A 20,522-nucleotide genomic window follows, 5' to 3' on the forward strand; every position below is an offset into this window, starting at 1 on the left:
AATGTGTTATTCTCCTAGTCTCATCCTTGGAAACAGCTGAACTGTTTTGGCTGAAATTAAACGAAAAGAAAGAAAGAAAGAGAGAAAGAAAGAAAGAAAGAAAGAAAGAAAGAAAGAAAGAAAGAAAGAAAGAAAGAAATCAGCTTGAGACAGACACTTGGCATGGAGAATTTTAGCCCCAGCAATTAAAGTTTGGCAAAGTTATGAGCAATGGAAAGGAGTCTTATAATGGGTTGTGCCAGGCAACCTTAGTAACAGGCAGTACTACCAGCCCTGCCTACGATCAATTTTTAAGCATAATGATTGCTGATTTACATCTTTGAAGGATTCCTTTTATTGCTTATTGCAAAGCTTCATTATAGCTAAAACCAAATCATGGCATTTATCTAGTTAATCATATAGTCACATCACTGAAGCACCTATTCCCTTAACAGCAAAAAAATAGCCCATGTCAGCAGAATACAACAGGGAAAGTAATAATTGCTGGGAGTATAAATCTTTTAAGTACTAATACTCTTTAAGCAGCAAAGAAAATCAAATGCTTAAATTGTGACATTAAGTAAACATAACAAACCCATGAAATTCCTAAATGCTCGGATCACATAGAACAGAGTTAAAAGATGGTGTTCTCATGTGTATCATATGGAAAAGCTCTCCCCCGAAAATTAACAAGTGTGTGTGGGAATTGTAAAATATTTCCTAATGCTGGGAACAAAAATCTGTTATCTGTTATCTTTAAACCCAACCTCTAGAATGGTTATTTGATTGTTTATAATGTATATTGCAGCAGCACCTAGAGGCCTTATCCCCATTGTGCTAGGTGCTGTACAAAACACATAGCAAAATGATGGTCTTTGCACCCAAGAGCTTGCAATCTAAGTATAAATAAAGAGACAGCAGGTGGATTTCACAAACAGACCAGGGGAGCACAAAGTCACACTGTGATAGCTGTGATCGGTATTCTCTACTCATTTTATCAGTAACTCAGGGTGTCTGATAGGTATAAAATAAATGGTAAAAAAAAAAATCTTAAAGAACATTCCCTCCACACACACAAAAGATCTGAATTAAACCAACCGAAAATGAAAGCCATGATTCAGCACATCTTGTTTCTGGTACTGGACTTCAAAAAATAGATTCAAAGTTTGCATAAATAAAGGGCCTGACCCTATAAACTTTACCAATAATCCTCATGCAAACAGTACCATTGACTTCAAGATCTTAAATATCCGCATTTGGATGGATTTAGGCATACAGATTAGGCCCAGTGTGTTTAAGGGGAGCGAAATTCAATCTTTAGGGCTTGTGTAACTGAGGTGAGGGAATGGAGAATCAGGCTCTGAGGATATGCCTACACTGCCAAAAAATCTCCACGGCAGCAAGCCTCAGAGCCTGGATTAAGTGACTTGGGCTCACAGTGTTCAATAGCAGTGTACATCTTCCCACTTGGGCTGCAGCCTGAGCTGTGTAACCTGGCTATCAGAGAGGTTCTCAGAGCCCAAGCCCCAGTCTGTGCAGTAACATCTACACTGCTATTTTTAGCCCCGGAGCTCAAGCCCCGTGAGCCCAAATCAGTTGACCCGGGCTCTGAGACTTGCTGCATTGGTTTCTATTTTTTAATCTAGATGTACTCTGGGTGTCTATCATTCCCTTTCAAATTTGCAATTTTAAAATGAAAACAGCGCCCAACAGCATATTCTCTTTCCACTTTAGCAACATAAATGTACTTCATCTCCATTGACTCAGAGTGGAGCATGGTATTTAACATTTAACTATACAAATCTGATCCCGTTTGTGCCTGCATGTTTTTGTTTGGCAGAAACACGTTCTGTGAACCACTGTTTTCATTTCAAATTGACACAAGCCAGGTTATCCAGAGCAAGGCTCAACATGCATCCTCAGCTCATCCTGCTGCCTGTCTGAGTCAGGGCCGGCTCTACCTTTTTTGCCACCCCAAGCTGCGAAGCAAAGAAAAGAAAAAAACCTGGCCGCAGCAGTGCTGCGGAAGAAGAAAAAATGGAAAAGCTGCCACCAAACTGTCACCCCTTCAGATTTGCCACCCCAGGCACCTGCTTCCTTAGCTGGTGCCTAAAGCAGGACTTGATCTGAGTTACACTTTCAAGGGGAGACACATCAGTGTGGCTATTGCATATGCTCACTAATGGGCATAGCTGCTCCCCTTGAATTAGTGAAATGATATACACAATAACATACGTAGTATGCATGGAGCATTTCTCATGTTCAAACACATAGCAACTCATTTGTACTCACTATGCCTCTGTGCGATCCAAAACCTATTGAAGTTAACAGGAATCTTTCCATTGACTTCAATGAGCTGTGGATTGGGCCCTACCCCATCTCACACTGTGTAGCAGCTACTCACATGAATAGTTCCAGTGATGTCAATGGAGCTAGATAATGTGAGTAAAGTGGTTCACAATCTGACTCTTAAGTCTTATCCATGTAGTGACTGACCCAATGTCACAAAGCAAGTGAGTGGCAGATCAGGATACCGATTCCCAACCCTATGCTCATTCCTATCAACCTACCCACCCACCGTCCCACAAACAGAAGAGACTCCTCTACTTGCCTGCTAGAGTGTCTTTCTAAAAAATAAAATAAAAATACACATACAAGTAGCAGTAACTGTCTTCATGTCCAAAATAATTAAAATCATCCAGGACCTAACTCTTCAGTCATTATTCAAACAAACCTTCCCTTAAATCAATGGCAGCTTTGTAAAAAAAGGACTACACAATGTCAGCAGCACCAGCAGCTCCCCATCCCATTACACTTGGAGAGCCCCAGCTGCAGGATTGCTTCCTGCATGGGAGCACTGGGGTGAGGAGGGAAGGGGTTCTCTGCACGTCTCACCTGCTAGCATATAAATACTGAGCAGCATGTAATTTGGCCCTAAGTGTTTATTTTTCTCCTGTCATTAGTGCATGTAAATTTTTTTCAGAGCAGGTTTCAAGACAATTGAGTCAGAAAGCCCTAGTCACAGAATACTAGCTATAAAAGGAGCTTGCTGAACACCTCTGCACTCAGGCAACTCCTCCAAATACCTGCTCTGCTTTCTGTTGTGCAATCAGCTCCTTGTCTACTCACTGTGCTGTCTTTGCAGCCCTGGATTTTGTCGCCAAAGCTGGATCTTGAGATATACAACCCACTGAAGGCTTTTTGAAAATTCAAACTCACTTCAGGGGCTATTCTCCTTTGCATTCATGTGCATACATCTCAATGATAATACAGCCCCTGGTGGACAGATTCTGACCACAAAACTCCTCTTGAAGTAAGAAGATTGGACACAATCAGTAGGGCCTTAATGGGAATTTTATGTTGCAGGATAGGACCCTTAGTCTACACAGCCTCCCCACTCTGAGATGCTTAGTTAAATCAGACTTCCTCCTTCTCTGCAGCTGTCACTGTATCACTTATTAGCAGATCACTATTCATTTTCACAAAATTCAGGTGGTTTCTGGCAGGTTTTACCCTCTGTTTGAATGTTGGTATGTCACAGGGGTGGCCACCTCACACATATCCCCTCATCCGGACAGAAGCCACCCTGCCTCCCGACCGTTTTCCCTCTCGATTCCTCAATAAGCCCCAAAGAGGCTTTCACAAGTCCAGTAACAGTGTTTCTTGGAGTCTGGCTTTATTAACACAAAGTTCCAAAATAAGCACAAAAAGATCTTCCATCCCAGGCTTACCCTGGGCACAGCCCTGCCTCCTGGAGGGACTCTCTTCCTCTGTTCTCTAAGTCTCTAGCGAAGACCCAAGGCCTGGCCTGCCTTCTTCGCCTTCTCCCCAGAAGGAAACCAAAACATCCAGCTGGGCCTTTCTTCCCAGCCCCACTTCCTTCCTCAGGGACCGTTGCAGGAGACTGACTCTCAGTCCGTCTCAGTCTCTCTCGTACACTCTGCATGTTCACTCCGCAGTCCCCCTTTGGCTATCCACTGAACACTGTTCTCTACCCCGATAGAGGCCTGGTTCAATCTGTCATGTGACTAAATTCCTTTTCTGCATTTGAGGAGGCATATCGGCTGCAGGACAGGTGCGCTGAGACCACTAGCTCCCTTTAAAAAGGGCTGGTCACCACATAACACGGTACCGTATTTATGCACTTCAGATTTTTTTAAACGTGGCTGAATGGAATTTGTTCTCCATGGCTTTGGGCAGACAATGAATGTCTGTCTTGATCTCCAAAAAAGCTTCTGGAGAGACTCCATTTCACAACTGGGTTTGGATACACACTTTTTCTATTTGCCACAGTACTCATTACTAATTGCTTGGCTATTCCTGAAGTTAGTCATGCTAACAAATACTTAGGACCAAGTTCTCAGCTTGGGTAGATCTGTGTAACCCTATTGACTTCACTGAAATCATGCTGATTTACACCACTAAGGATCTGGCCCATGTCTCAGATTTGATTTTAGCATTTTTTTTGGATTTATCATTGATTGCTGGCATGTGGCACTTAATATATATTCCATGTCAGTGATTAAATCAATGTTCTTTGGTACAATTAGTACCTTTACAAACATCTTCTCACTTCCAGGGGTATAATTCCAAGAAGAAACCATCAAAATAGTAAAAACACACTTGATATCTGTAACAGATTTTTTTCACTCATTCTTCCCAAAGGCCATCTTAGAAAGAATATATGCAAATTGGATCCTTCTGAAAGCACACTATTTCCTTCATGGCTGAAGCAGTGCTAAAATCCATCTGAAGTTGGGTTGCCAATTTTGTTTGGAAGTATTCCTGGAGGTTTCATCACATGACATAATCTTTAATTCCTGGAAACTCCAGGACAATCCTGGAGGATTGGCAACCCTAATCTGATGCCCAACAGATGTACCTATAAGCAAGTCATGTCTGAGCTTTGCCAAGAATCATAAATTTCATCAGACTTTTCTATAAGGAGAAAACCTGACAACTGCCCAGTGGCTAACATTACAGAGCACAGAACTCCCTCAGTTCACGTTACTGCAGAACACCTATTAAATACTTCCCATACTGCATGCTGTTAGTAAGGACCTATTATGATGCAACATGAACTTGTTTTTTCCCCAGAAGTATGGTTTTTTCTGTCCTGTAAAGCCGCTTTCCTTTTTAAACTTTTTTAAATGGTGAGACAGAGCTGAATTTAAATTAATTTGCTGGCTGATGAGCTTCTGAAGAGATTCAAGGCTCAAACCCTGTATTTCTTTCTTGATTTATTTAACATTCAAACACCTCCTGCTTCTTCAACCATGCACATCAAACTCTGGCACTGTTGCGATGCAACTGCTTTCCCCAGGACCGCAGTAAGCCAAGCATGGACATTGTGTTAGGTTAACACATGCCTCTAGTGAAACAAAAGATTGTGTCTCCGAATTACACTTTAGGGTTGCGTAGCAATACTCTTGATATAATTTCCCTGTCATGTTTGCTTACATGCCCAGATGTTTTTTTCCTATGATTATTACTATCAGTACTGCAACTTCAGCTCAGATTATAAAGCTCAGGCTGCCTTCTATTTGTTTCATACATCATTAGTAAAAGCAGAGAGCAGACAGCAGCTCATTTCAGCCGCTGGAATATATACACTGCCAGGCAACAACAAAAAAAACAACAAAGAAAATAAATTTAGTTTCACGTTTTAACACGATAGGCTGATGCTGTAAGACTGAACAACAGAAAAGAAAAAAACAACAACCCCAAACTCTTGTTTAGACTGAGGAAGGATGAATTAGAGAAGCACAAAGTAGTACTCAGTGAGTCATTCTCTTTGCCCAAGCCATATATAATGATCGCAAACCACTGAGGAATAAAGTATCAAAATCCCTTAGTTTAAATCCTATTTTTTATATTCACCCATCAAATTTCCCCTGCGATCCCCAGAAGAAAGAACTGCCAGCTGCTATATATCATTGAAGGAAAAAGATACTTATTACTTTGAGAAAAAAAATCTCTGCATATGAGGACCACAATATCTGGCAGAAAAACAAGGCAAAATTGTAAGTAAGAGCTTGTACAATAACTGATCGGAGATACTCGTATACATACATATAATACTGTAAAGCTTGGTAATCCTCACTGCAATAATCCACTTGGTAATTCTTTATAAAACAAACACAAAAACAACTATTCTCAGGTCCCTTCTTACAACTTAGCAAAGATTTTATGCAGCATGAAATTTACTAGGAGTAAAAGTTTGTCAGGGTGCTGCAAAGAGGTCTTATGTAGCTTTTACAACATGTACTACAGAACACATAAAGGTCGAGATGAAGTAATATCAGAAATAATCAAAAAGACATGTCAAAATAAATGAAAAAAATACACTTGGTGATGCACTATCCTTATTGGGCTTATTTGACTACTTGGCTACTGATTCTGCAAGGGACTGATCACTCTAAAGATTCTGGCAGGATCAGAATCTACATACTGAGAGTTGCATTGGGATCAAATATATCATTAAGCATTTTTTCACTCCCAAATACCTGCAATGAATGGATATGCAAAGTTAAAATGTTAAGATCCAACTTTTCTTTAAAATGAATGAAGGGAGAACCTCAGTGTTTTGGAGGTCTGGATAAATATCCAAAAGCTTGAATATTTATCTGAATCTCAGGTTTGGAAACCTGGTGAGAACTAGCTTTCACGCAAGATTGTCCAGCAGGTTCTGGTACAAGTATGAATATTTAGCATTTTGATATCTGCCCTCTTCTGACAAACAAATGTTCTGATCCTGCACACAATTAGAGGCTGCAGAACTGGACCCAGAAACTGCTGGAGTGGCGGACACTCAGTATGCTATTCTTGTGAGGTGCTGAGTACTCTCAACTTCTATTGAAGCCAATGGGAGCTAAGGATGCAGAGTGCTTTGTAAAGGGCACTCAAACCCTTGCAAATTTGGATCATGAGTCAACACGAAGGGCAGACGAACATTTTATGATAAATAAAGTAACCAAAATTTTTATAACCTCAAAAGAAGGTTGAATTTGGTCCAGGTTTTAGGCATATGTCTGGTTGGTTTTAGTTTTACTGATCCAGCTTGTCCAGTCCTATATGAAATTGGTTTCCTTTCTGAAACAATATAACTAATAAAACTGATTGCCACTGCCTCTAAGTTACAAGATACAGCAATAGCCTTTTATGAGCAGAAAGCTTCCTTGGTTGCAAATAATTCTGGCCTCTACTGATATACGTACAGACATTTCCCCTTTCCCCTAAAGGAGATAAGGAACAGGAGTAGCTGTTGCTATGGAAACAAAGAGCTACACAGACCAATATGTGACCCAAAGGTGATAGCCATTGAAAGCAAAGTGTGAGCTAACGAAGCATCCAGTAGTATAATGTAATTATTTTAGACAATACACTCTGTCTAGGAACATAAGAACTGCCAGGCTGAACCAGGCCTGAGGTCCACCTAATCCTGGCCAGTGGCCAGTACCAGATGCTTTAAGAGGAAGATATAAGAACTCCAGTGTAGGCAGATGTATTAGATCCCATCTTGGTCTCTAATAGTTAGATATTGGCTTAAGGCCAAAAGCATGAGGTTTAATATTCCAAAATTGTTGTAAGCATTCACTACTATAAAGCTAGATATTCTGGTTACCATTATAAATGTCCAATCCCTTTTTGAATTGCACTAAAGTCTTGGCCTCAACAACTTCCTGTAGCAATGAGTTCCACAATATAATAATGCAACGTGTCAAATAGTATTTAATTTAATAACTTTTGAATTTGTCCCATTTTAATTTTATTCTCTGATCCCTTGTTCTTGCTCTGAGATTGGGAGAACAGAAACTCCCAATCTATCTTCTCTATGCCATTCATTATTTTACATACTTCTATTTCCTCATATTCATCTCCTGCATTTTACAGTTGTTTAAATATAATAAAACACTTTGCCTCTAATTAAGGCTCCTACCTATCTGTCTGTTAAGCTTATTAATTCATTGCTGTTTAAACAGTGGACTGAATAAGCAGCAGCTTCTGGTTTTTAGGCTAAAACACACCTCTGATTTTGAAAATACATCAGAACTCTCAACTGATCTCAGTGAGGCATGAAAAAAAATCCTTCCCAGAGTTAATTTTCAGTTTACAAGACAATTTTCTGAAGATAAGCCAGGCTCTCACAAATTAAAATCATTTAAATAAAAAGCATCTAACTGTGACAATAGATGCAATGCTCTGTCCGTTATTTATGGGGCATCTCAAAATTGCAACCTTCCCAGCACATTAATACTGTCACTGTGCATTTAAAGTAAATTCTTACCTGTCCCCCTTTCGGCTGGTACCGGATGTTGTCTGTCGATCCAATTTTGGACCTGACATTCTTGAGGTCCGGCAGAGGCTGGTTAATAAGTCGTAGTTGCTTAGGTGTGGCTGGAGATTTTGGAGGAGTGCGTATGATGGCGACTTTCTTCTCAGTGGGCACCAATATAGCAGACTTGGGAGTGCCTGGAGTATGAGGGGTTCTGGAATAGCTTGGGGTCCCAGGAGTGCCTGGGGTACGGGAGGAGTAGCTGGGTGGGGTACCAGGAGTGATGGCAGTGGATCCAGGGGTAGTGGGTGTAGAAGTGCCACTCTTTCCTGTCCTGCTGCGAATTGGCTCCGATCCTATATTGAAGACATAACAGTGTTAAAATCACATGGATAAATCGCTCTTTTCTTCATATTGTGTCTCCACAGACTATGACACCTACAATGTTAAGTATCCTGAAGCAAAGCCCACCAACTCAATGGACAGATGCACACTGACTTCAGTGGGCTTTTGGATTAGGCATTAATGTAGTCTATGTAGTGGAGATGGTTTCGATCATAAACTTTTGAACAACAGATTTCAAATACATGGCTGCTTTTGGGCATGTACCATAGCTAGTAGCTTTGTATCTACAGTAGAATCCAGACAGTAGATCCTCAGCTTGTATAAACAGTCATAGTTACATTGACTTCAAAAGAGCAATGATCATTTACTCCACCTATGGATCTGCCCCCAGGTAATTTCCTTGCTGTATGGATGCACGTCCTTGGCTTCCACTGAGTTTGCTGAGGAGTCCTCTTAGTGCATCAAAGGGACTGATCTAACGGCCAGTAAAGTCAATCGGAATCATTCTATTTATTTCACTGGGGATGGATGAGACCCAAGGTACCGGTGCTCCGGGGCTAAGGAGAAAGCCTCTCTGTTGAACATGACACATTAAATGGATTAATCGCTCTTTACTCTCACCTCCACTGTTCCCAGATTGGGCTCTTTTTTTCCCAACCGTCAGTCAGGGTTCTCTCACTGCACTGACTGTGCAGGAGAGAGAATGGGATTTTTCTGCCTCTCTGCAGCCTCTCTTTTTTTTCCCTCAGGCTTCCACCCCTTTTGGCAAACGCACTCTGGTATATATCTGCCCCAGCCAGGAGGATGGGCAAGTTGTTCATTTGCTGCTATGCCACCCAGGGGTCACTATGCACTGAGAGGGGCTGCACTTTACCCCTGATACTCAAGCTGGGATTTTCAAAGGATTTTCAGTGGGATTTGGGTATCTAACTCCCTTTACATAACACAAGAACTAAGGGTCACCCAATGAAATTAAAAGGCAGCTGGTTTAAAAGTAACATAAGGAAGTACTTCACACAAGGCACAGTCAACCTGTGGAACTCTTTGCCAGAGGATGTTGTGGAGGCCAAACACATAACTGGGTTAAAAAAAGAATTAGTTCATGGAGGATAGGTCCATCAGTGGCAATTAATCAAGATGGTCAGGTATGCAACCCCATGCTCTGGGTATCCCTAAACCGCTGACTGCCAGATGCTGGGACTGGAGGGCTGGGGCTCGATCACTCAAAATTGCCCTGTTCTGTTCATTCCTTCTGAAGCATCCAACAGCGGCCACTGTCAGATACAGGACACAGGGCTAGAAAGACCCTTGGCCTCACCCAGTATGGCTGTTCTTATGTTCTTAGGCTTCTTTGAAAAAGGTTGTAAGAATGGTTTCTGAAGAGGCAGAGACAGAAGAATTCCTGCGGGACAGGAGAGTACCAAGCCAGGTTCTGAGGCCTGAGCTGAATGCTAGACTGGCATAGGGGGATGCCTGGAAAGAGGGGTGGTTACATTGCCTTGGTCTTAGGGTAACTTGTTTCTCCCTTATGCCCGGCCCCTGGGTACAACACAGACATGGCAGCAGCTAGAAGAAGCCCCCTTTCCTGATTACTGGCCCGCTTGCTGGCTCAGCCTTTTATACTGCTTGCTTTCTTCTCCCTGCTATCCAACTGGCGAGCTAATGACGCCATTAGGTTTTCTACAGATACAAGTGCTCCCTTCTAACCTTCCAAACCTCCTCTTAACCACACCCAGTACGCCGGGTGCTATGTGCTGCCCTATTTACAGCTGCTAACAGCACTCTCACATTGTGATAAGAAAACCTTGCTGGTTAACTGCTTTGTCTCTCTTCTGATGAGTCACCCCAATATCTACGAACAATATTTTTAGGCAAAGCTTCTTTCTGGCTTGGCATTAACTAAGCACTGAGAGACCATTAAACCAAACCAACAAATTAACAAATCTTAGTATTTATTAAATAACCCTTCCATTTTCATGATATCATCAGAATTATTATTATTTTTAAATTATACTGCTCACACTGAGTTTCTTTTTTCTGTTTGTTTATAAATGGTCTATATTAAATGTGTCACACCACCGGGAAACCCACGTGAAGGGATTTTTTTTTATACAAGAGAAGGGCCTCAACTGCAGCCCTAGGTCTGAGCAAGCCAGACTTTGGGAAAGATTGGTCCCACATCTGGACTCAAACCTTTGCTGCTGTATTGGGTCACAACGGCACCCCATATCTGAACATGGCCAAATTTGGGGTTCAGATCTCTGGTCCCAGAAGTACAACTCAGGCCTACTTCTTAAAAGCAAAGGAAAGGTAAAGATGGATTTAGCAAGTGTGTGAAATATATAGCAAGGGCAGGTGAAGGCACCAGGAGACTTAGGTTTGCAGAGAAACATACGGGTAGTCCGTCGTACTGAAGAGGAGATGGAGCTATTGAGGGAGAAAGAATTCTCATCTCTGTCTCGGTCTCCTGATACACCTCTCCGAGTGGGGAGGATGGAAGAAGGTCTTGGTAGAGAGGAACGCTTTTCTGGACTCTTGGTTATTCCATCCTGATAGGAGCAAAAAGGAAAATAATGGCTTTACAGTAAACATAATTATCCAGATTGTGATCTCTCACTAGTTTAACACAAGTGCGATTTCATGGTAGCCTCTGACTCAGACCAGTGCAAGTGAGATCAAATGATGCCCAGTTCCTTTACATTTCATGCAGAAAGCTCTGATGATTACCCAGGTCTAATGTGTCACTTAACTCCCTCGGGATTTACTGACTTTGGACATCTAGCTTTTAGATTGGCTGCCCCTTAGGGGATGAAATTCCAAAAGTGCTCAGCATTGGCTGAATTCTACTCTCACTGAAGTGAATGGCAAAGCTCTCCCTGACTTCAATGAGAGCTGAGTTCGGTCAATATTGAATCCTTTTGAAAAGCCCACTCTAGATTTTCAGTTTGCCTAAGACAATGCTGAACTCATTTTTACAAGGCTCCTTAAATGTCTGGTTGCCTATTTCAGGGGAAATTCCCCTCTGTTTATTTCCTAGCTTCCCTAAATAGACCCTGAATATATATGCTGTTTCTCTGATCTGACCAAAATGTATCAACGCCTGATTTTGCTCCCACTGAAGTCAATGTCAAAATCTGATGTGAGTTCAATGGAGCAAAAATGGACCCTGGGAGCTTGATCCAAATCCTAAAGAAGCCAAATCTGGGAGTCTTTCTATCAGTTTCAGTGGGCTTTGTCTCTTAGTGAAAGAGTCGTTCTAGTTAGGAAGTCATGAAACAAGAAATCCTGAAAGATCATTTAGTCTAATGGGCTTTCTTATACAAGTGGAAACAAAGATCCAGGGTCCAGTACTGAAGTCCCATGGGATTCCACCTGCAGTGAGATTGCAGGATCGGGCCCCCAGGATGTTTCAGACTCTACATTATTAGGTAAAATGAGTGCTGAAATGCTGCCTTTTGAAGCTCTAAAAGAGCGTTATATTCTCCCCCAAAATGAGATTTTGAAGAATTTAGGCTGCTGATTAAATTTTCAAAGCAGGGATATTAGCTACTGGAACCTTAGCCTGTTTTCTTCTTTATTGATCTTTTCCATGTTTAGATCAGTGTGTGTCTGCTTCTTTACTTCGCTTAGATCAGTCTACATCTGAGTATGTTCAAGTATTTGTGCACTTGTGAGATGGGTAGCCAAATACAGCCTGGCATAAGCAGGTGTCTCCCATTGCAATCCCAGGGCCAAATACAAAAATTATCCAAACTGGTGCAAGAAACATCTTTGTGGGTTGGTGGGAATATGGTGGCAAGTGGGGCAAAGTGGCTAAGCAGTGTTGTGTTCACCAACTTGGCCTTCAGTGGGTGTGTAAAACAGGTGAAATATACGCACGGGGGGCTGGAAGAGAAAGACATCATTAGGAAAGTGTAAGACAAACCAGACTTCTCTTCCTGCAGCATCCTTAACACTTGCAGGGCTAAATTTTGCCCCAACATAACTGGTCTCAGCTTTCACGGCAAGTTGTGCCCTCTTATGATTGGGATTGCATTTGGTCCCCACAGAATACCAAATGAGTGTAAATTACAAACTTACTGAAAGGCTTTTTGGATCTGCTGTCCTTAGCCACTTACTTTTATTTTTTGACCAACTTACACCAGGACTAGCTACTCTACTTTTGTAAATAGGCACAACTCCACTGACGTCAAGGGAACTCTGTCCATGTCACCAAGGGTGGGTCTGGCCCTTATGGTTTTTGTAGCCACGTTGATCCCAGCATATTAGAGAGACAAGGTGGATGAAGCAATATCTTTTATTGGACCAACTTCTGCTGGTGAAAGAGACGAGTTTTTGAGCTTACACAGAGCTCTTCTTCAGGTCTGGGAAAGGTACTTGGAGTGTCACAGCTAAATATATGGTGGAAAAGATAAGGAGTTAACACATGTTGCAGGAGACCATTCCAGGGCAGTTAGCACCTCTACAGTCATAGGACAAAGGAGAGTTACGCCACGTCCACACTACAGAGTAAAATCGAAATTAATAAAATCGATTTTATAAAACAGGTTTTATAAAATCGATTTTACGCATCTACACTAGGGCACATTACTTCGGTGGTGTGCGTCCATGGTCCCAGACTACCATCGATTTCCAGAGCGGTGCACTCTGGGTAGTTCAGTAAAAGAATGGGACCAATAACTTCGATTTCCGTCCACACTAACCCTAAATCGATATAGTAATATCGATTTTAGGGTTACTCCTCTTGTTGAGCAGGAGTACAGAAATCGATTTTAAGACCCCTTAAAATCGATTTTAAGTACCTTGTAGTGTGGACAGGTACAGCATTAAATCGATTTAACGCTGTTTAAATCGATTTAACGCTGTAGTGTGGACCAGGCCTTAGTGGTATAATTTATGTCATTTATGATACAGATGAATTTATCCTGAAGGATCTATAATAATCTCCTTTGTTTCTATACAGGTTGTGTCTCAAGCTCTGTTGCCTGGATCTCAAGTCTCCTGCCACTGGATCTGAGTAACTCTCCAAGTAACTTCACTGAGGCTTTGTCTACACTAGCACTTTTGTTGGTAAAGCTTTTGTCAGTCAAGGGTGTGAGAAAAACACCCCTCCTGACTTACAAAACTTTCACCGACAAAAGTGCTGATGCAGATGGCGCTATGTTGATAGGAGAGGCTCTCCTACTTAATGCCGCTCGTTGGGGGTGGGTTAATTCCCACCAGCAAAGAGAGGATACATAGGAGACCTTACAATGGTACAGTTGTGGCAGTACAGCTGTGCTGCTGTAAGGTCCAGTCTACACTATAGATCTATCTCAGTATAACTATGTCACTGAGGAGTGTGAAAAATCCACCCCCCGAGCAATGTAGTGATACCAGCCTAACCCCTGATGTAGACAGCGCTAGGTCTAAGGGCGAGCCTCTCCTGTCGACACAGCTACTGCCTCTTGTCAGAGGCAGATTAACTATGCCAACAGGAGAAGCTCTCCTGTTGGTGTAGGAGCATCTTCACTTAAGTGCTACAGCGGTGCAGCTGTATGTGATGACAAACCCAGGTAACTTCACTGTGACTTACTTAGATTCAGCAGGGAGAGAATAAGATCCATGAAATGACCCTCTCTGAGCTACCTCTCTCTGACTCTGCTCCCTTACCTTAGCATCTGATTTTGAGTATGGAAAGCAGTCTCTTGGGCCCGCCGAGGAGGGCCGTACAAAGTAACTGTCTGTATCGAGAAAAGTAGCCCTTTTAGTAGTTAGTGAGCAAGCTGAGCTGGGTCTTGGAGGAAGCAATGACTTCACTCTAGACTTTGAGGCAGGAATCTTTGACAAAGAGGAAGTCTAGTCATGAGAAAACAAACAGAAGAAACATAACATGAAGCTGAGCAATGAGACGAAAGGAAAACACATGCAAAACGGATAAATGAAAAAATGGCAAGCTATGAATTACAATTCCTTTTTCCAATCAGCACATGTAAAATTCTGAGACACACATGCAAGTAGATATTGTGAAATGCAGCATTTGGCTCTGAGATAGAATTGACTCTACAGGTACATCCAGACAGCAGCTGAGAAATAATTCCCAGCTCGGGTACACATACACATGCCAGCTCTGTTCAAGCTAGTGCTTAAAAAATAGCAGCGTGCGCACAGTGGCTCAGGCTAGCTGCCTCACTATGCATCCCACAGGTGGAGTGGGATTGTCCTCAGGTGGCTAGCCTGAGCTGCTGCCTGTGCCACCACATCCATGCTGCTATTTTCAGACACTAGCCACAGCAGAGCTAGTAAGTGTATGTCTACCCAAGCTGGGAATCACGTCCCAGATGCTGTGTAGACAGACCCTCTGAAGGGCCTCAATACAGTCCTCCTTTTTTGCAGATGCAAGTTTGCCCCCTCTATTAAGTGCAGACGCAAAGGCTAGTTCATAAGCATTTACTACAGGTGGGGATTTGCAGGACCAAAGATGGAGCCTGCTTTTTTAAAACCACGTCCTGTATATGAAGTATCTCCCTCTCTGGGAATGTTCCACAGTAAAACGTTAGTAGGAGCTTTAAAAAAACATTTAACGGTACTACTCAAAATGGGGAAATGACTTGATACTAACATCTCTTCTACCGTATTAACCCTTAAAATCCAGGGTAATATGCAATATTCTATACACATTACACTCTATTAGAAAGATGGGCAGATTGTGAGTCCCTCACTGAACATTGGCAAGCAGTGTCACACCTAGTTCCACTGAAGTCACTAGGACTGCTTGGCTTAGTAATGCCTCACCAATTAAGGGGTTTGCAATCTGGCTCTATTTTTTTTCCCTTAAAGGGTATAAGGTAAAATGAAAAAGAATAATTGGAAGCTATTATTGTGGCAACGAAGGCCTGATTCTGTAACACTTTACTCACTCAGAGGTGAAATTACTCATGTGAGTAGTCCCAATGGGACTACATATGTGTAAGAACTACTCAGCATGAGCAAGAGCTGCAGAATTGGGCTCTTAACAATGCATAGAAGGACTGAAAAAATCAGCTTCAGCAGTAGACACCATAAGAAATCAGGGCACTGTAAGTTATATCACTTACGAAACACTGGGCCTGAATCTCTTCTCCCTGCTCTTGTTTTATACTGGTGTAGCTCCACCGACTATAGTGGAGTTATTCCTAATTTACACCAGTTTAAAAGAGATCAGAATCAGGCACATTAGCACTGCTTAAAACAATTTTTAAATTGTAAAATGAAATAAAGGAATTCCTGTACTGCTTGGGAATGCTCAAAATTCTAATGCCTTCTCACAGCAAAAGCTGCCATTTCAGTCCTGCTGCATTATCAGCCTGGGCCTCTGTAGAAAGTATTGTTAATTTGGCAGTCTCTGTTGTAGGAGACAAGCTCAGTTCAATTACTGGAGAAACTCTAATACTGCGAGCGTATTTCTAAAAACACCGCTTTTATGGACACACATTATTCATTGTTAAATATTTACTATTTTGCTATCTAAAGTACAGAGAGGCATATAATTGATCAATGGCATGTCTGCTTTAAATAGAAAGTAAATAATTTTCATAAAACTGTTCCATCATAGTAGTGTTCACCTAGTTAGACATGCCTCCATTTCTGGGTGCCCAACTTGAGATACTTTGGGCCAGATTTACAAAGGGTATTTAGGTGACTCAAGATGCAGAAAGCCTGTGGGAGTTAGGCACCTAACTCACTTAGGCATTTTTGTAAAGCCACTAAACATCTACTCACATCTTTAGGTAGCTAAATGTCTTTGCAAATCTGGCCCCTGTGCCTGATTTTGAGAGGGCTGAATACCAGCAGTTTGGGGCCTACAATCTAATCTGGTACTTTTATACCCTCCATCACTGTAGTATCTGAGCACCTCAATAAATTTATCCTCACAACACCCTTTGTAGCGAAGATATTACAGCTGGACAAGGAAGGCACAAAGAGGCAGATGCTGCCCCTCTTACTCATACTGAATAGTATCTCACTCCAAGTAGCTGCATTGTATAAAAGCACAGTTAATTTGGATCCTAAACACAGCCAGGATAGGGTATTGCAAAATATCTTCCTGTTTCTAAAAGGCTACAGCAGTTAAGGAGAAAGGATGGTCTTGTGAACCACTCTGGGACTCAGAAGGTCTACTCCTCGCTCTACTACAAACTTCCTTTGGCATGGTGGCGTGAGGTACTACTTAGCATGAAGAACGGTGGCAAAATGTGACCCAAAGAGATTAACTGATTTGCACAGGAAATATGCGATGGTGCCCAACCCAGTGCTCTATCTGCAATATCATCTTCCATCCTTGACTGTCCAAGATGGGAAGATATTTTGCAAAATCCTGTCCTATCTGTGTTTGAGGGCCAAACTGATAGTTCTTTTGCTTTCAAACAAATGCCAATTTAGGGCCATATGCTACCTTCAGTCTCTTTCAGACCTCCTACTGCTGCAAGGGCAGGCTGCTTATGTGGGACTGAGCAGTATCTGGCCCTTAAAATAAGAATGAGCACTTGCAATGGTTAAGAGACTGCTCAAGATGAAACGCGGAAACATCATTTGATACCATAAGCCAGCTAGGGAGGGGGCAGGCAGTCACAATGCATACTTCCTGATATGAATTAGCCAGTGTTCTTAACACACAGCTGGGATGGGGACATGATCTTCGCCAGCAGGGCAGAACTGCTTAGCTTTTCTTGAGCATTGTTCAGAAGTACAACATGTACATTGCAGTCAGATATTAAGGCTCTGCAAATGGATGGCAAGCTTACTCAGCTGCGATGCTACCTGACACGACAGCTGGAAAGGAGCTGGGGAACTGTTATGAGAAGGCCACTTTGGGAGGGTTGCGCAACACAATACACGGTGAAGCAGGAGGGAATGCAACAGTAATAGGAGACAAGTACTTGAAAGGTCAGGATGTGGACTGCCCCAGGGAATTATGACAAAAGGCAGAAGGTGGAGGGGTGTTTCTGGAAGAGAATGGATGGTGGACTGAGAAGAAAGACAACAGTGGAAGCAAGAAGAGGATAGATTTCAGCTCTTTGCCCTAAAACAACTGACAGGAAGAATAAAGAAGATACAGACAGGAGACGGACCCAGAGGAAGAATGCACGCTGCTTGTTTGTGCCAGTAGTTTTCCAAGGGCATCGAAGGCTTTGGCAACAAGCAGATACTGACTTCTGCTAAGGTGACTGTAGACATTTACCTCAGAGAAAAGTGAACCTCGCTGTTGACCCAAACAGGAAGTCAGTATATGCACTGTCTCCTACGTTTCTCGAAGTTTTATTGAGAAATATCTATAGATCTCTCAGTTGTGGCTCGAGATGGGCCAAAATTGTACAACTGGATCAAATACTCATTTGGGGAGAGTTCAGATCTGGATTTGGATCTAAACTGGCACATTACTCATGATGGTCACAAATTACATAAGCTGTTGCCATTATCTTCAACATTATTGATTACAGTATCACCTAATATTATGGGATAAGCACTGACAGTGTGGTTAGCACGTTGCATGGTCCCTGCCCCAAAGGAGCTTATAATCTATTTAGACAAACAAAACAAATCAGGCCCAAAACACACTGGGAGATCCAGGGGTACGGTTCAATCTTGGAGGACTTTGTTGTGGTCGTTGTTCAATAAGGGGTAAGTCCCCAGAGTGCTACAGTTGTGAGCTAGCATGTGTGGACTTCTTGGAAAAACAGTTACACAGTGGGGATTTGAAAGAAAATAAGTCGGGCACCTGGAGTGCTGGGGTGGGAAGGGTACATGGGTAACGTGAGAAGGGAGGGAGAGTGAGAATGACTAAAGGGGAGGTGAGGCAATACTCACGGACGGGCTGGAGGGAGTCAGAGGTGTGGCGTGGATGACAGCAGAGATGTAAGTGGTGGTGTAGGCTGTGCTGAGCCTTGAAGGTGAGGACGGGAAGTTTGACAATTTTGTTTAAACCTAACATTCTAAGGTGGAGAGTGGTCCAGGACATGACCTCAGCTAAGCCAATCAGGAGGCATATTTGCATATGAGATGTCATTGGTTAACATTTTCCAGAAATCTGTGACCTCTGAGGAGAAAAGCAATAGAAATGTAATGACTCATCACAAGACTCTTTTCAGCCAATCATGAGGCAGAATTTTCTTCTTGTATGTAACAATCCAGCAAGATGACAACAGCAGCCAGAAAATCAGATCAGGTAAACCAGTGCAGCTCCAGTGCGCTCCAATGGAGCTATGCTGATTCATACCAGCTGAGGGCCTGGCCCTGGATGCTTCACAATATTACACTTTATTGTAACTCAGTGGCTGTGTGTCAATGGTGGATTGAGGGACTGTCTTTTGTTGTGTGTTTGTACAGCATCTAGCATAATGAGGTCCTTGTCCGTGACCCCAGATGATACAATAATACAAACAATACATAATAATAATTAAAAAAATTATCAAAAACTGTATAATTATCTATAGGGGAGAATGGCTGTAATTAAAAAAAAATAAATACGACAAATGAATTCTAAAGGGAAGACACAGTTATTTACTGAAATTAAAAGAAAACCATCCGAGACAGGACAAAAAGGAGTTTTTAGAAAGATGAATGACGAGAATTATTTTACTCACTGAAAGTTTTTCCTTTGCTTGTTTAAATACACCTGGAGCCTGGTTTGTTTCACCACCTGCAGCTGTTAGACCCAAAAAAACAAAAAACAAAAAAACCCCTTGATGGTTAAAAATAATCATTTTGAATTACTGGACAACTTTAGTATAATCAATTGTCTTGTAAGCACCGTGCAAAGCAATGATCTGGTGAATTATTATATGCAGTATACGCAGTTGCCTTAAGAAATAAAAGAATACGTTACCATATTTGTGATAGTTCCAGTTAATGTATTAATTCTAGCCAGCAAATCAGAATTATGTCCTCCTCTTCCTAGTGATCTAGGATTGAGAGCCAAGATTTTTGAGGAGTGACTTGTGATTTTGGGAACTCAAAATGAGACACCTTAAAGGGGCCTAATTTTCAGAAAATACTGAACAATAGCCCTCTGAATATCAGGCTCTTTTAAGGAATCTCAAGCAATCTCACTAGCTACCTTTCAAACTCTTGGCCAAGAACCCTAAATGAAAAGAAACTGATTCACTGTTGTGTATTCACTCCAATATACACTGCTATAACTCCATGGATGTCAATACAGTCACATTGGTATAAAAGCAGAGTAATGCAGAGGTCAATCAGACCCTGAGACTTTAGTTTAAAATCTTATTATTGAAGCACTGGCACCTATCTTCTTTCAGTGTTATCCCGTGGTTCTTGTCTGATGAAACATGATTTGAGTTACATTTGAGGTGAGGCTGATATCGTTTGACTTGGACTCCATCCTAGGGGAAAGCCTAGAAGTTGAGGCGCTTTTCAGAAACTTGAGTACTAAGTATTCACCATGCTGTTATTCGGGAAGCTATGTGTTATGTGAACTCTAACTACTAGTGAAATCCTTTGCAATAGCACAGTACTGGACTCTGAGTGGGCATAGGAGGAAGGTTGGGTGGTCACAGTCGAGGTCTCTTAGCTATAATCCCAATTTTGTTCCACCTGTGAAACCAATCCTGAAACTTTGTCCAGGGTAGCAAAGATGGGTTTCCCCTTGGCCATGGCAGTTGTCCCACCACATCCCCTTGCCTGGAATAGTCGGGTAGGATGAAATCCTGGTATTCTGCAACCAATCTCCATTGTGAAGAAGGTTGCCTTTCCCACTCAATAATTTTGCCCTCTTAAATAATGTTCTTGTCTTGTTTTTTTTGTTTGATTTTAAATTGAGGGAGTGGGGGGGGGAGAGAGAGAGAGGGGTGGGGGGGGAAAGAGAACTGACAGTTTAGTTCTGCATTTATAGCTGAACATGCTCAATAAAACCCTCCTGCATTACCTTTTCCCATATCTGTTACTG

General features: G+C 42.0%; 1 protein-coding gene across 19 annotated transcripts in view; it reads right to left on the minus strand.

The window, feature by feature from the left end:
* Positions 1–20,522, minus strand: part of MAP2 (microtubule associated protein 2) — a 345,989-nt gene that overhangs the window by 23,250 nt on the left and 302,217 nt on the right. For all 19 annotated transcript variants that reach the window (XM_050916086.1, XM_050916091.1, XM_050916097.1 and 16 more), the window contains 3 exons: positions 19,201–19,262; positions 10,995–11,148; positions 8,267–8,610 (listed from right to left, as the gene is read on the minus strand). In XM_050916086.1, coding sequence (XP_050772043.1) covers positions 8,267–8,610; positions 10,995–11,148; positions 19,201–19,262 — 560 coding nt within the window. The remainder of the gene's footprint in view (positions 1–8,266; positions 8,611–10,994; positions 11,149–19,200; positions 19,263–20,522) is intronic.

This window comes from Gopherus flavomarginatus, chromosome 10 (assembly GCF_025201925.1).
Source record: "Gopherus flavomarginatus isolate rGopFla2 chromosome 10, rGopFla2.mat.asm, whole genome shotgun sequence".
Taxonomy (NCBI): Eukaryota; Metazoa; Chordata; order Testudines; family Testudinidae; genus Gopherus; species Gopherus flavomarginatus.